This window comes from Pyrus communis, chromosome 7 (assembly GCF_041283825.1).
Source record: "Pyrus communis isolate YQ-2024b chromosome 7, ASM4128382v1, whole genome shotgun sequence".
Classification (NCBI taxonomy): Eukaryota; Viridiplantae; Streptophyta; class Magnoliopsida; order Rosales; family Rosaceae; genus Pyrus; species Pyrus communis.
In genome coordinates, this window is record NC_142571.1 from 29,626,480 (window position 1) to 29,641,181 (window position 14,702).

The following is a 14,702-nucleotide window of genomic DNA, read 5'->3' on the forward strand; positions in this document are numbered from 1 at the left end:
CCACTTACAAACAGGCTTTTGACCGAAAATAGAAATCGGGTTTTGACTGGACTCTATGGCCCAACCGGATTCCGGTACTCCCAGCCCACCACGATAAACCTTGAGGCCCATAAGAAAAAAGCCCATTACCTTTTCGTGCTGCTGCGACTTGAAGAAACAGGCAAAAGCAAAATCCACTTCTCTCGTCTTCTTCCCTCTTCACTCTTCGTTTCCAACTTCAATCCCCCGCCACCGCACCACTTTCTCTCTCTAAATCCGGCGGCGCCCGGATCAGGTATTTACTCTCTCTCTAGAAATTTCTCTCAGTTTTGATTTGTAATTTGATTGGCGATCGAATATGTGGGTAGCTTTGATTTGATTTAGGGTTTTAGCATACGGAAACAATCACCATTTCCTTCGGGATGTATTCGTTCTGGTTGTTTCTGCTGTCAAATTTCAAGCTTGCAGAAAAACCCTAGCTGCCATTGTGGATATTGTTGTTAATTAAATTAAATTGGATTTTCGGAGATAATGAAAGGGAAAATTTGGATTAATGTTGCAGCTGCAGGTTCCCTTGCGTTTTACAAATTTGAAAACCGGTTAACTTTACTGGAATTTACTGAGTTAGTTGGTTTGTATAGTTTCGTTCTGGGATTGTATACAAAAGGTAGAGGAAAGCGAAAGAAAATGGTTGTTTTTAGGGTTTAGGAAGAAGAAATATGTCTGTTGTTTGGGTTTTATTGAGGCTCTTTCGTTTCTCCTGTTTTCGGTGATTTTGGATTTACATTTGAGACTGCGGCTTCAACATCGTTGTTAAGGAATTTCGGTTCTGAGTGCTTGTTCATTTTCACCAAGAAAATATGGGTTTCGAATGTACCCTAGTTTCTGATGCATTTCATGTTTTCCAACTCTTGAAGATCCTAAACCTAGCGCCGTCACTGATTTAGGTAATCTGTCCAACGAAGGCTTAGCGGGTTTATGTGTACGGTCACTCTATTAGGACACATTGCATCTTTAGGATGTACATGATTCATTATGAATGAATGTGGAGAAATTTAGTGGCGTCATCAGTTATCATTCTGTCGGTATTTAGGATTTAAGTCATTAATTTCCTTTACTTCTTCTGTGGTTTGGCAGAGAACCTCAAGAGTTAAAAAATGGCTGGCCAAGCTGCAAAATCTGTGGCAAAGACAATTGCAGAGTACCAGTACCCGTGGCGTGAGAAGTTGACTAAATACAGAACCGAGCTATCCAAGGGCGTGTGGGGCTACTGGCATCTAGGGGCATGGAAGCCGCTTGGAATCAGTGCTCGTCATCGAGCTAAAATTCGAAGGGAAGTCCTCCTTGCGGGAGAGGACTGGCCATATGACCCGGCAAGGAAAGAAATGAAAACCAAGAGGAAAGGGCACAAGGTTGACAGGATAGCTAAGGAGAAACGGGAGAACACTGAGAGGCTGATGGCGAAGATGCCACAAATGCTGGCCGATTTCAAGAAGCGCAAGTGGGAGAAGAAGATGAAGGAAGAAGAGAAAGCCAAGGACTGATCGTGTCTGTGACGATGATGTTGGTGTAGTTTTTGCCTGCGTGTTGAATGTTTGCTAGAGCTACTAGAAGATAGATGTGTCCGAATCATCAGTGTATGAATGCCGACTTTTTGTTCTGTTGGCTTTTGTTTTACTTTTAAAACCTCATTGATCACAAGGTGTAACATCTTTTCGTGCAACTTTTTCCCGTTTAAGTTCATAAATCACCAGTTGGATCAAGCCTGTGTTAGAACTGAGGTATATATTTTGAGAATTGCAAATCCAATCGCTGACCAAAGAAAAGAATCGATTTTCTTCGGTTGTTGCAATGGGTTGTGTTTGGATTTATCTTTCTATATGTCTCATGTTCGAGTCAATTCATGAGCTGATTGACGAGAGATTTTTCAGTGTGATCGGCACATGAAATGGTACATCACGTGTCACTATATAAATGGTGGTACATCCCGTGGTACCATACATGTTCCCGTCAGGGCCGTCACAATGAAAAATTTCTCCCGAAAAAGTTAAACAGTGGTAATTGTTTACAGTACACACATGGTGGCCAATTCTAAAAATTTAAAAAAATAAAAAAATAAAAACAAAAAAATTGTTTGAAAGGTTCTACCGAGATTTGAACTCGGGTTACTGGATTCAGAGTCCAATGTCCTGACCACTAGACCATAGAACCTTGTTGTCAACAACGCCTACTATTTTATTATTTACCTCCTTTGTAAGGGAAAAAGCACAGCCGTATCACGTCAAAGATTCCGAGGAATCACAAGGAATAAACATCTGACTTGTCAGACCAAAAAAATAAACAAATGAAAAATGAAATATTTTGAGCTGATCAGATGTGGCCGTGTAAGTACAGGAGCTCCACATAGATTTAAGTTGTGCGAGCGGTTGTAACACATATTAAAATTTTAATGTTTCAGATCAATAATGCAATGTCATCGATACAATTTTCTCCATGATGCTACACATTTTCGTACATTAACTTCTGCCAACCTGAAAGCTCGTGAATTTGCCTCTTAAATGACAAGTTCGAAACCAAATTATAATTGAAAGATCACCGGGATGGTTCCACCCCCACATTTTCATTCCTGCTGGATGCCCGCATCAAGTGAGAAATATGAGGGTGAGGTTTCGTCCCATCGATGTGCCAATTTTCACTTCCTTTCTTTAGCAGTGCTAATTTATCAGCAGTTCTCATTTTCTTCTCTCTTTGCTTCCGGAAAAACACAGATCCAAGGAAGATAAATTGGAGGTAGTGTTAATTTGGATCGGTCCTGGAGCTCATCGTTAGGTGGCTTTGCATCCCGAACAATCTGATCGTAATAATAAGTTAAATTATTCGTTTTGCATGCATGCATGCAGCAATATGATCATATGATTTATACGTATTGTGTCTCGTTGCAGCAAACGTCTATATTTCTGTACATCAGTAAGAATTATACCTTCACAGAAGCAAGAATGTGTGCGCTGAATGATTTTGCTGCTTTCAGGAGAAGAAGATGGCGCTCTACGCCGCGAGTGATGCTATAACTGAAGCCGAAAATCTAACGTCGACAAATGAGTGAGTGATCTTTCTCCGGAGGACTTCATTATCTAACGCCGAAAAATAGTAATCTCGTGATTGTAGTTCTTGTTTTCTGTTCACGGAGTCTGATTGTTTCCGGCGACCCTGCAGTTCATTAAACGGGGCGTGGGAGCTTAGGAGGAGCGGCCGTTCCAATTGGAAGTGCCGGTCGGAGATGAAGGCTCGAGTGCTTGTAGAGTTTTAGGATTATGAAGCTCAACGCAAGGGCTTGTAGAGAAGTGGTCATTGGTTTCTTTGGGTCATAATCTTCATTCTTTTTCGTGTATTCTTTGCCTTCTTAAATGTTGCGTTGTAGAGACAACTATTTCATGTAAAGTTTTAAATGATAACGTTTTGAGATTTTTTTTTTTTTTGTTTTTTTTTTGTTTTTTGTTTTTGTAAATAAGCCCCTCAAAACTTTCTCATCATGGCCGGTTATATTACGGTACAATTTTGACCAAGTTAACTAACATTTTTATGCTTATAGATTGAAATTTATAACACGAAACAATCTAGTTTAAAGATTTGTTTGAAATTACTTTTAAAATAACTGAAACCCTTTTTGGTCAAAATATTTTGAAAATCAATCTTTAGTAAAAATGCAAGTAAATTATAAAAAAAATACTTGAAATGCTTTCGATAAGAAACATTGTCTCTACTGAAAGCGTTTTTGATTATTTTGAAAATACTTTCACGGGGGATCAAAATTTTAAAAAAGACGTGATGAAATAGAAAATCGATCAAACCTCAAAGCCCTGTTCTGTAAATTCAGATATTTTCATTGTCTTTCTTGCAAGTTAAAAGAACAGTCGAGGTGGAATATCAAATCTCTCTACTTTCCTTTGTTCTCTTCTTCCAAGTTTCAATTTCCAATTCCACCATCAAAATTCCCTCACCATACACTCTTCCCAAAATCTCAGATAAACATATTTGAATTCACCCCCAAATTTCCCAAGCCACTCTTCAAGCTTTCATTTTTCACCCAAAAAATCCATGTGTCGATCCTAATTTTCCCTCGTTTTCTTTCATTTCCCGTCGTTTTCCCGGAAACCCGCAATGGCCGCGGCGCTCAGATCCAAGCCCTCCAGAGACACGGCGTCGTCCGCCGTCTCCCAATTCAGGTACTTCGTCTTTAATTACATGCACGCCGGCCGGGTGGCAAGCTCTCACTATGCCCACCGCACCAAGAACGACGACTTGTTCATGAACACGCCCTACCACTTCACTTCCTTCAAGCCGGTGTTGCTCGGCGGCAACTTTGTCGAAAAGGGTTCGCAGATTTTCGATCACCCTAGAGCTTCCCAGAGAGCCAGCAAGAATAGTGATAAGAATTGGGGACGAAAGTTGAGCAGCAGCAGGTGTAACGGTGTTATGTCGTCTCAGGGGGACCCGCCGGAGGTGTGGTCCGGTGATGGAATTGTGGTTCGGGCCGCTCCCGGCTCGAATTTGGTTCGTGGGGGAGGCGGTGGAAGCGGTCCGAGCCCTGGTTCGGGAGGTGGGTTCGATTCGAATTTGAAGGATGAGAATTGGGGTGGTTCCAAGTTGGGGAAAAATTTTCCTACACCGAAGGAAATTTGTCAAGGGCTCGACAAGTTTGTAATTGGGCAAGAGAAGGCCAAGAAGGTGAGTTTTTACTTTGCCTTTTTTGTTTGTTTTATGGTGTTGAGATATCTGAAAAGTTTTGGGTATCCTATTCGAAATTTTTTATTATTTCTCAAAACATTTCTTGAAAACAATTTTCTTTAAGACTCAAAAACTTTGGTTCTGCAATTCTTGTAAATTTTGTGCCTTTTCTGTGTGCAGGTACTATCTGTTGCTGTTTACAATCACTATAAGAGGATATATCATGAGTCCCTGCAGAAATGGTCAGCTCCATATCCATATACGTATCTTGTTTGAGTCTATGTTTTATATGAAGAAGAATCATTTCGTAGCTTGAGTGAATTTGTACTAAACATATATCATTGGCTTTAACTAGAAGTCATGAAAAGTTATAGTCAGTTTAGTTTTGGTTTCTACTTATAACCCGACCTACCAACTGATGCTAGCTCCTGCTTTTAACATGCTGCTTATTGGGAAATTAGGTCTGCAGGAGATTCAAGTAACGGCAAAGTAGATGCAATGGATGATGATAGAGTGGAGCTTGAAAAAAGTAACATTCTTTTAATGGGGCCAACAGGCTCAGGTAATTTAGAATGATTCTTGAATCTGCTATGTACATTTTCACTACGAGGTAGAATGTTGAATGACTGTTAAGATTTTCTGTGTGTCAAAATTTAAAATTGCGGTTGGATGAGATGCCAAAAGACCTGGAGACCCCTATGTCCAAGTTGCATTTGTCTGTATCTTATCTATGGATGTTGCATGTATTTGCATTATAGCTGGAGTTTTGTGTCTTTAGTGCTTTCTTGTTTGGATGTCTTTTAATTGTCTGCTTTTGAAGTGTTCATTAGTATGTTGATTTGGTTACTGGTCTCACTTGTTCTCTTTGATGCTCTTTCAAGGACAGGGAAGACACTACTCGCCAAAACCTTGGCACGGTTTGTGAATGTTCCATTTGTTATTGCAGATGCAACAACATTAACTCAGGTAAGTTTTGTTACTCTTCATTGTTGTTTTGTAATTGGAGTTCATTTGTAATTGCCAGTGGTGTTTCCTATATCATTAAATTTGAAGTCACTATGCTCTATGCAATGATCAGCTTGGATGTTTTTTGAAAACACTGGCCTTCATGGTCCCTAGAATATTCAACGTACATGTATGGTTTTTTATTTAGGTTCTTCTCCAAATTTCTGTTGCATGTTCTGAGAACTGTAAGAGTTTAATATGGATTTGAATGGCATTGTTCCTATCATTATGGTGGCCATGACACAATGTTGTTACTTGCAGGCAGGATATGTAGGGGAAGATGTGGAATCAATTTTATACAAACTCCTTACGGTAAATTCCTTGAGCATATTCTATTTGCGTCCATCTGAATTTTGTGATTTGATAGCCTTTGCTCAATATCAAGGGCTCTCTTTGGTGTTACATGTGCATTTCATTGTTAATTGCATTCTTCTTATTGTGATTAATATTGGAATTGGCAAGAAGAATTTCTGAAAAATATTTCTTGCTTACGGTTTCATACTTATATATAAAAGCCTATGAGAAACATAAACCTGTTTTTATTGTTTTATGCCATAATTCTGTGGGGAAGTTGAAGGTTGTTTTTTCTTTTTTTTTTTTTAGCCATAAACCTTTGTTATTACTTATCAAGTTCCCACTTATCATGAAATTTTTCGTGGAATGTGCATTTATATGCTTAAATTGCTTAGTAATCCCAAGTTCATCAATGTGCATCTGTATTCAATGCCAGGTTGCCGATTATAATGTAACAGCTGCACAGCAGGGAATTGTTTATATTGATGAAGTTGACAAGATTACCAAAAAGGTGTGTTTTTATATTCCTCGCATTCTCTCTCTCTCTCTCTCTCTCTAGAAGCTTTACTCTTTTATATGTACTGACATCTCATATTTTTCAGGCTGAGAGCCTAAATATAAGTAGGGATGTATCTGGAGAGGGTGTTCAGCAGGCCTTACTTAAGATGCTGGAAGGGACCGTAAGTGCACATTTTACATAATTTGTTAGTACTAATGCTAGCGAGCATCATGGAGGTGGCATCTTGGTCAAGGCTGTGTCAGGACCCATCTTGGGATATTCTTGTACAGAGTCATCGATGTCTCATTTATGATTTGGATTCATTTAAACAACTATAATCTATGCGTGTTTAATTCATTGTATTCTGATCTGAGGAGTTCTTATGATCTAGGTTGTCAATGTTCCTGAGAAGGGAGCTCGAAAGCACCCTAGAGGTGAAAACATTCAGGTATTTCAGTGGCTGAAGATATATATCTCAGTTACCTATATATTATTGTAAACTGCACTAGCTCATAAATACAATTACATATTGATCATAATCATAAAGAAGCCTATTCTGCTATCTTTAAGACTTAACTAGTGCTTAGCCCAGCAAATATCTTTGTATATTATGTTTGACTGATTTTCGGTTGGGTAGATCATTGAAAATTGGTTCGTAATTCTATTCTCTTTCTTCACAGATTGACACAAAGGATATTCTCTTCATATGTGGGGGTGCCTTTATTGACTTAGAGAAAACAATCTCAGAAAGGTACTTACTATGCCCCAACACTGAAATTATGCTATCTTCTGGTTTTCTCTCTCTCTAAAATCTTTTATGCCTTTTGCTTGTCCTACAGACGCCAAGATTCCTCTATTGGGTTTGGTGCTCCTGTTAGGGCAAATATGAGGACTGGTGGTGTTACAGATGCTGCTGTTACATCATCCTTATTGGAGATTGTAAGTTCCCATCAGTTTTTGAATTAACAAGTAACAGTTTATATAGGCTTCCTTCTATTTTCATCTCTTCGTTAGAAATCTATAAATATATGAAAACTGGTTTCTTTGACAGGTTGAAAGTAGTGATCTTATTCGATATGGTTTGATACCTGAATTTGTTGGCCGGTTTCCCATCCTTGTCAGTTTGTCAGCACTAACAGAAAATCAATTGGTTGAGGTAATACTTTGCATTGCATTCTTTTTATTTTCGTAGAAACAGCTCCGCCATCTTTGTCATTTACACAACCATTTTTAATCTCAGAAAGCGAGTTTATGGATTGATGGCTAATGATTCATATTATACATTGCTGATGAGCTTTGAATAAGTCCTTACTTATCCGTCCAGTAATTTGAATATTTTTCCCCTTTGAGAGGAAACATGTATGGTATGACTAATTTTAGTCGACATGACGGTGCATTATTCTAGTCGTGCTTAGAGCTTTTACAAGTACCCTTTATTTATTTTTTATTTATTTTTATTTTTGTTTTAATGTTATTTGTTATATCTACTGTCCCATGTGTTTCTTAGTGACAAATATGTTTTGTAGGTCCTGACAGAGCCAAAAAATGCCCTAGGGAAACAGTACAAAAAGATGTTCCGAATGAATGGAGTAAGTAATTCTTCTCTACATTATATAGAGGCATTCACACTTCAAGGTCATTTGTTCAACATGCTGGTTTTGTTTACTTCTAATGATATCTTTGCTTGTTTATGTCTGATTTACAAAGTCGGTTGTCCCATGCAATTCTCACTTCCATGATTCGCAATCAATTGGGTTTTAGCTAAATTGCTTGTGCTTTACGTCTCTCAGGTCAAACTGCATTTCACAGAAAGTGCCTTGAGATTAGTTGCTAGAAAGGCAATATCAAAAAACACCGGGGCTCGTGGCTTACGGGCTATTTTAGAAAATATATTGATGGACGCCATGTATGAGGTACTCTAACCTTCTCCTTGAATCTTTTGCATCTTTGTGAGTCTTTTGGTATGTCATAGATGCTTGAATTCTCGTTGTATCTCTTTCAGATTCCCGATGTTAGAACAGGCGATGACATAATAGACGCAGTTGTAATCGATGAAGAAGCTGTTGGCTTGGACGGCAAGGGATGTGGAGCTAAAATCCTTTATGGCAAGGGTGCATTGGATCACTATCTTTCGCAGAATAAGCCGAAGGATGTAGAGGTGCGTATTTCTCGTATTCGTCAATAAAATCCTGCTTTCAGTTTACAACCAACGTGTTTTTATACGCTAACGCCTTGTTCTCGTCTAGCAGATTGCAGCCAAGGAGGGTTCCGATGGAGAGCCGGAGGCGGAAACAGAGCTTTCTTCCGTTGTTGCTAGCATGTAAACATATTTTTTGTTGGACCTTATTTTGTGTCCCCAACTCACAATCTTGTACATAATAAACATTAGATTAATAATCAGATAAGCATTATGTATGATTTAAGGGTGGCGTTATCCATACACCGCTTTTACTTTCCACACACTCTTCACAACAAAACTTATCATTAACTTGTAATCAGAAATAGAGCTTGAGGATGCAAAACAGACAATAAATCGGAAATTATACCTATTTTCGCTTACAAATTAGAAGAATGCTAGAAATCTTCTCATTTTATATATTTTCCTTTGGCTTTCTTTCTTATCCTGCACGTTGCATGATAGTCTGGATATAGATAGACCATGTTATTTATAGACCAAGTTATTTACTTAAACACTAATATACAGATAAATCATGTTCTTTATCTCTTGCACATTTCTCATAATCAAATGAATTGAAAAAGATAAACAGACAAGTATTAACAAGAGCGGAGAAGTGTGAAGGGACGCGTGTAGCACTACTTAATGTAAATCGAACAATTAAACGATATTTGATTTGTTGATTGCTTGAATAATTGATTTTAAAAGATGATGTACTAGATTAGAAGGTAAGAAGGAATCAAGAGTGCAAATTGGCCACGTGTCATGTGTGTGGCACAAAGCGTAGAACCAAACCGTATGTGCGTCATTACGATATTTTTCTAATCAAATCATAAACGAATTGTCCCGAAACTTTTTGGTTAGGACAATTAACCGGATTAGACAATTAACACAGTCCATAATAGCCGTCCGATTTCAATCCCACTTAATTAATTTTCAGAATCAACGGCCACCATCATCTGTCTCTTTTTCTCTCTCCTCACACACAGACAGAGAGAGAGGAGAGAGAGAGAGGGAGCGGAGAAGAAAAGAAACCTTTTTTCTTCAGAGAGAGGGGGTTGGAATCCCATCAATCATCTTCCCCCTCCCTCCCTCCTTTTTTTTCCTCCTCCTGAAATTTTCCCGGAAAATAATAGGGAAAAAGGAAGGTCTGAGAGAAACCCAGCAATCGGTTCTTCGATTTATGGGTTCGTTTCGGGATTTTGATTAAGTGGGTTTTGGATAATTTTCCATTTTTTCAATTGGGTTTGGTGAAAAATTCGATCTTTTGGGGGAGTTCGAGGGGAAGAGCGATGGACTTGGAAAGCATCGAGTGTGTGTCGTCCTCAGATGGACTTGATGAGGACGAGATCCATCCCCACCATAACACTCTGCACCCGCATTCTCACCCTCATCAGCATCACCATGAATTTTCCAAGCCCAGAAACAATGTCACTACCAACGCTACCATTGCCGGCCCCACCTCCATCGCTCCCGCCACCAGCGTCCACGAGCTGCTCGAATGCCCTGTCTGCACCAATTCCATGTACCCGCCAATCCATCAGGTAATTTTTCTCTCTATTTTTCCTGCATTTGGTTTTATTTTATTTTTTTGGGTATTGCTAATTTTGTTGCTTGCATTTCTGTTTATTAAGTGGAAATGGAAACTTGAGTTTTTGAGTAAATTGATTAATTTGATGTGTTTGCGTTTTCGTTCGATTGATAATCGGTTGTTTGATCGGATTTGTGGAACTAGTCTTTGATTACTGCATTGTTTTTAGGATTTTGGATAGATGATATATGGTGATTGGGTTTTGTATGTATGAATGAGCATTGTTAACTAGGTCGAGGATCTTTCGGGACGAATGTTTCAGATAGATGATCCGAGCACCGAGCTATGCTGATCTAGTAGTTGAAGTCATGGAATGTGCTAACTAGAGAATGTGAAAAATTGATCAAATTTGTCAAATGCAAGCCCATGACTGTGCAGGGAGGGCGTCTTTCCGAGCTTTATCTGTTGAAGATCCTGGTCCTACTAAAATGGCACCAAGTTACGTTTAGGCAGTTCTGGGATCAACGGATGCTGAAGTCCTGATCTTTCACATACGGAAGATCATGTGACTATTGAAGAATGTCATGGTTCTACTTCTAACTAGTGAGCACCATTGAGATTATCGATCACTCTGCTTTTGTTAAAGCTTTAGTACAAGCATTGTGTTGCAATCCAATGAACACGGATTCCTTACTAACGATATACCGTGTACATTGGAAGTAGCTGAAACTTTTATTTCCAAGACCTCCTTGGCACGTACATAATTGGACATGCTTATTTCCTTTGGTCTGAACCATAGTTTTCCTTGCATTGGCAAAAGTTTTTATTGAAAGGTGGATATTGGATATTGTATTGCCTTTGCTAATATCATGAGAGGTGTGATTGTTATTGTATTTCTTTTTAACTGAGCCGTTTTACATAAATTCAAAATTTTCTTATCTGCAGTGCCACAATGGCCACACACTGTGTTCCACTTGTAAGTCGAGGGTGCACAACCGTTGCCCAACTTGTAGACAGGAGCTTGGAGATATTAGGTGTTTAGCTCTGGAGAAGGTGGCTGAGTCACTTGAGTTACCCTGCAAGTATTACTCCTTGGGATGCCCAGAGATATTCCCGTATTACAGCAAACTAAAGCATGAATCAGTGTGCAACTTCAGACCGTATAATTGCCCTTATGCTGGATCGGAGTGCTCTGTTGTTGGAGATATCCCTTTCCTGGTTACCCATCTAAGGGATGATCACAAGGTGGACATGCACACAGGATGCACATTCAACCATCGCTATGTGAAGTCAAATCCTCGGGAAGTAGAGAATGCCACTTGGATGCTAACAGTAAGTGTCTTATTTCTTTTAGGTTGAAGTGAATTGCAATATTATCCGTTGTTCTTTGATGTTGAAATTAAGATTTGCAAGTTTCTGTGGTTCATTTATTGTTTATCCCCCTACTGCCTTTGTCGATGTTTTCTGTTTTATTTAAAATGGTGAAAAACCTATTCTTTTGATCTCATTGGGAGGGCTGCACGCAGTTGATCACCTAATCTGTTTCGGTAAGTAACGTGTTGGCGGATGGGGTTAAATGAGCAGTAGTCCGTCATCCCTTCATTCAAACTATCTCTGCTGTAGAATTGAATACTTTTTATCCAGGACCGCCTGCGTGTTACGGTCATGTTTTGCCTTCTCAACATACTAATACCTGAAACCCTTTTCCAATCAGGTTTTCCATTGTTTTGGTCAATACTTCTGCCTTCATTTTGAAGCCTTCCAGCTCGGCATGGCTCCTGTTTATATGGCATTTCTACGTTTTATGGGCGATGAGAATGAGGCCCGGAACTACAGCTACAGCCTAGAGGTTGGAGCGAATGGCAGGAAACTCATATGGGAGGGGACACCACGAAGTGTCCGTGATAGCCACCGAAAGGTCAGGGATAGCCACGATGGTCTCATTATCCAACGAAACATGGCTCTATTCTTCTCCGGAGGCGACAGGAAGGAGCTGAAGCTGAGAGTTACCGGGAGGATATGGAAGGAACAGCAAAATCAAGATTCTGGGGCGTGCATAGCAAACCTGTGTAGCTAAGACAAATGATTTGGAAAGTTGTAATGTTTGTTGCTTGAGACTGTCGTGTGTTGTACCTGTAACAGCTTGTTCCTGGTACGTTGTAACAAACCGGTTTCTTGAGTTTGGGAAGTTTTCAGCTTTGATAAAATTGTATAACAAGCAGAGGCGTTTTCTTCCTTTTCAATTTGCTTTGTAACATTACTATTAGCATGCATTTGAATCAAGAAACAATTGCAATATCTCTAATTTTTAAGTTATATGAAACGAGGAACCGATTAGATTTCTGCGAGCAATTTGTTCGTACAACTCAAATACTTGCTTCTACGGTGGGAGTTGAACTGATTTCAACAAGCCTTAATAACAAAACTCACTGATTCCAACCGAGAAAAATGATTTATCACAAATTTTCACCAGTTATCTACATTCAAGCGGATACCTGCTCGGTTGCGCTGTCACTTTTGGATTCTGTCTCGGCTGAATTTTCGCCTTCTCCACTATGTTCCTCCTGACCAGTCTGTGCAGCTTCACTCGAGGCAGCCTCACTTGCATTTTCTGTGGCCTCTGCAGACCCTGTCTCGGGTGCTTTATTCCCGAACAACTTGGATGGAAGTAAGGAGGCGACAGCAGCTCTTGCACTTCTCTTTGCTGCTTCTGCTGCCTCCAGCTCCTTAGCCTTAGCTTCAGCCTTCTGCCTTTCTTTCTCCTCCATAAGCTTCCCAACTTCGTCCTCTCTCCCTTCCTTTCTCAGCAACCCTTTAACAAACTCATGCACCTCCTCATCGAATTCAACCCCATCATCATCCAGCATTGTATCAACCACATTAAGCACCTCATCCAGTTTCCCAGCATCACCCAACGTCTTCATTATAAACTGGTAGCTCGGAATGTCCATCTTGAGCTTCTTCACCATCAAATCGAAAAACAATTTTGCCTCATCAATTTTCCCTACCTTAACCAATCCGTCAGCCAACTTATTATAAACCGCCAAGTTCGGCCTCAGCTTGGCATCAACCATTTTTCTGAAGTACTCGGCTGCATCATCTGGCCTATTCTCCTCGAAACAAGTATCCATCAACAGGACATATGTAAACTCATCTGGATTCACTCCCTTCTCGGGCATTTCTCCATAAAGCTCCTCAGCTTCACTCAGCATCCCATTCTTACACAACTGATCAATCAAATTATTGAAAGACAATGTATCCGGACTACACCTATAGTCTCCCATCTTCCTGAAAACCTCAATGGCATCCTTAAACCTCCCTTGCGTGCAATACCCGTCCACCATCACATTAAAGCTTCCCAAATTCACAGCCAAGTGCCTCGGTGGGTTATGCTCCTGGATCATCCTATCAAACAACCTCAAGGCCTCATCAAACTTGCCATTCTTGCTCAATGCATCCAAAACCGAATTATAAGCCACCGCGCTCATCTTCACCTTGGAACTCTCCCCCACAGCCTCATCATAACACTCCATGGCCTCCTTCTCCATCTCCCTCATGAAATACCCCTTCATCAAGTTCCCATACACAACCCCATCTTCCACAACCCCTCCCAACTTCTCCTTCAACTCCTCGAAAAGCTTGAAAACCCCATCCGAATCCGAATTCTTTACACAACCCTGCATCAAATAATGGTAAACAACTGGGTCCGGGGCGAAACCCTTGATATCAATTTCCTCCTTGAGCTCCATAGCCCTGTCCAATTTGTTGTTATCCACTAACCCTTTGATCAAAATCCGATAAGTAGTTGGGGAAGGGTTGAAAGGGGCGTCATTGATCAGCTGCTTGTAGTGTTCCATGGCGGTATCGGGCTTTCGGCAATCCAGATAAGTCTGGAAGATGAGATTGTGAGTGATGATATTGGGGGCAACCCCGGCCTGAGTGATGAAGCGGTGGAGGGTGAGGAGGTCGGAGTACTTGGACTGGCGGAGCTGAGCGGTGAGCACGGCATTGACGGTGAAAATGGTGGGTCGGCAGTTGGAGTAGATGGAGTGGCGAGTGTAGAGCGCTGCCTCCTCGAGATCATTCTGGCGGATGAGGGTGAGAATGCGGTTGTGGAGGTTGAGGCGGTTGCCGGAGAGGGCCGAAACGGGTTCGGGGAGCTTTGGGGCGTTAGGGTTTATTTGGGGTTTTGGGGACTGTTGCTGTTGTTGTTGCTGGTTGCGGTGGAGGGATGAGAGAGGGGGTTCGAGGCGGAGGCGGCGCTTCCGCTGGCGTCGTTCGGCGGCGGCTTCTTCGGGGGTGGCGAAGGAGAGGAAGCGGAGAGAGATGACGGAGAGTGGCGTTAAACGGCGGCGGATTGGGGGTTTTGCTAGGGTTTTGAGGTGGGCAAGGAAGGTGGGTTTGGAGAGAGCCATTGATTTGGTTCAGAGTTTCAGAGGTTTTGGGATGATGGGGTTCAGGGTTTTTAGATATTCTGAAATGGAAGAAGGGAT

At 40.7% G+C, this 14,702-nt stretch overlaps 4 protein-coding genes and 1 non-coding gene across 5 annotated transcripts; 3 read left to right on the forward strand and 2 right to left on the reverse strand.

The window, feature by feature from the left end:
* Positions 1 to 135: 135 nt before the first annotated feature.
* LOC137733367 (tyrosine sulfotransferase-like protein) lies at positions 136 to 1,742 on the forward strand. The gene is made up of 2 exons (XM_068472519.2): positions 136 to 274; positions 1,117 to 1,742. The coding sequence occupies exon 2, from the start codon at positions 1,137 to 1,139 to the stop codon at positions 1,521 to 1,523; it is 387 nt and encodes a 128-aa protein (XP_068328620.1). The 5' UTR covers positions 136 to 274; positions 1,117 to 1,136; the 3' UTR covers positions 1,524 to 1,742.
* Positions 1,743 to 2,118: 376 nt separating this feature from the next.
* TRNAQ-CUG (transfer RNA glutamine (anticodon CUG)) lies at positions 2,119 to 2,190 on the reverse strand. The gene has a single exon. It is a non-coding gene; the product is annotated as a tRNA-Gln (tRNA).
* A 1,002-nt stretch (positions 2,191 to 3,192) lies between these two features.
* LOC137733365 (CLP protease regulatory subunit CLPX1, mitochondrial) lies at positions 3,193 to 8,925 on the forward strand. The gene is made up of 15 exons (XM_068472516.2): positions 3,193 to 4,704; positions 4,885 to 4,946; positions 5,166 to 5,266; positions 5,591 to 5,670; positions 5,971 to 6,021; positions 6,440 to 6,514; positions 6,606 to 6,683; positions 6,894 to 6,950; positions 7,183 to 7,253; positions 7,342 to 7,441; positions 7,554 to 7,658; positions 8,029 to 8,091; positions 8,293 to 8,415; positions 8,505 to 8,660; positions 8,752 to 8,925. Exons 1-15 carry the CDS (start codon positions 4,138 to 4,140, stop codon positions 8,824 to 8,826), a joined length of 1,764 nt encoding a protein of 587 aa, XP_068328617.2. The 5' UTR covers positions 3,193 to 4,137; the 3' UTR covers positions 8,827 to 8,925.
* A 565-nt stretch (positions 8,926 to 9,490) lies between these two features.
* LOC137734903 (E3 ubiquitin-protein ligase SINAT5) lies at positions 9,491 to 12,452 on the forward strand. Its single transcript, XM_068474222.2, has 3 exons — positions 9,491 to 10,222; positions 11,155 to 11,541; positions 11,924 to 12,452. The coding sequence occupies exons 1-3, from the start codon at positions 9,971 to 9,973 to the stop codon at positions 12,284 to 12,286; spliced, it is 1,002 nt and encodes a 333-aa protein (XP_068330323.1). The 5' UTR covers positions 9,491 to 9,970; the 3' UTR covers positions 12,287 to 12,452.
* Positions 12,453 to 12,514: 62 nt separating this feature from the next.
* On the reverse strand, positions 12,515 to 14,687 carry LOC137734902 (pentatricopeptide repeat-containing protein At3g49240, mitochondrial). Its single transcript, XM_068474219.2, has one exon. It carries the CDS (start codon positions 14,622 to 14,624, stop codon positions 12,693 to 12,695), a length of 1,932 nt encoding a protein of 643 aa, XP_068330320.2. The 5' UTR covers positions 14,625 to 14,687; the 3' UTR covers positions 12,515 to 12,692.
* Between the last annotated feature and the right edge of the window lie 15 nt (positions 14,688 to 14,702).

Bases quoted from the DNA above. Each gene is read 5' to 3' on its own strand.
- LOC137734903 (XM_068474222.2), top strand. From the start codon at position 9,971: ATGGACTTGGAAAGCATCGAGTGTGTGTCGTCCTCAGATGGACTTGAT. The intron at 10,223-11,154 runs GTAATTTTTCTC...TCTTATCTGCAG, and splicing joins TGTACCCGCCAATCCATCAG to TGCCACAATGGCCACACACT. The intron at 11,542-11,923 runs GTAAGTGTCTTA...TTTTCCAATCAG, and splicing joins ATGCCACTTGGATGCTAACA to GTTTTCCATTGTTTTGGTCA.
- LOC137733365 (XM_068472516.2), top strand. From the start codon at position 4,138: ATGGCCGCGGCGCTCAGATCCAAGCCCTCCAGAGACACGGCGTCGTCC. The intron at 7,254-7,341 runs GTACTTACTATG...CTTGTCCTACAG, and splicing joins GAGAAAACAATCTCAGAAAG to ACGCCAAGATTCCTCTATTG. The intron at 7,659-8,028 runs GTAATACTTTGC...TATGTTTTGTAG, and splicing joins CAGAAAATCAATTGGTTGAG to GTCCTGACAGAGCCAAAAAA.
- LOC137734902 (XM_068474219.2), bottom strand. From the start codon at position 14,624: ATGGCTCTCTCCAAACCCACCTTCCTTGCCCACCTCAAAACCCTAGCA.
- LOC137733367 (XM_068472519.2), top strand. From the start codon at position 1,137: ATGGCTGGCCAAGCTGCAAAATCTGTGGCAAAGACAATTGCAGAGTAC.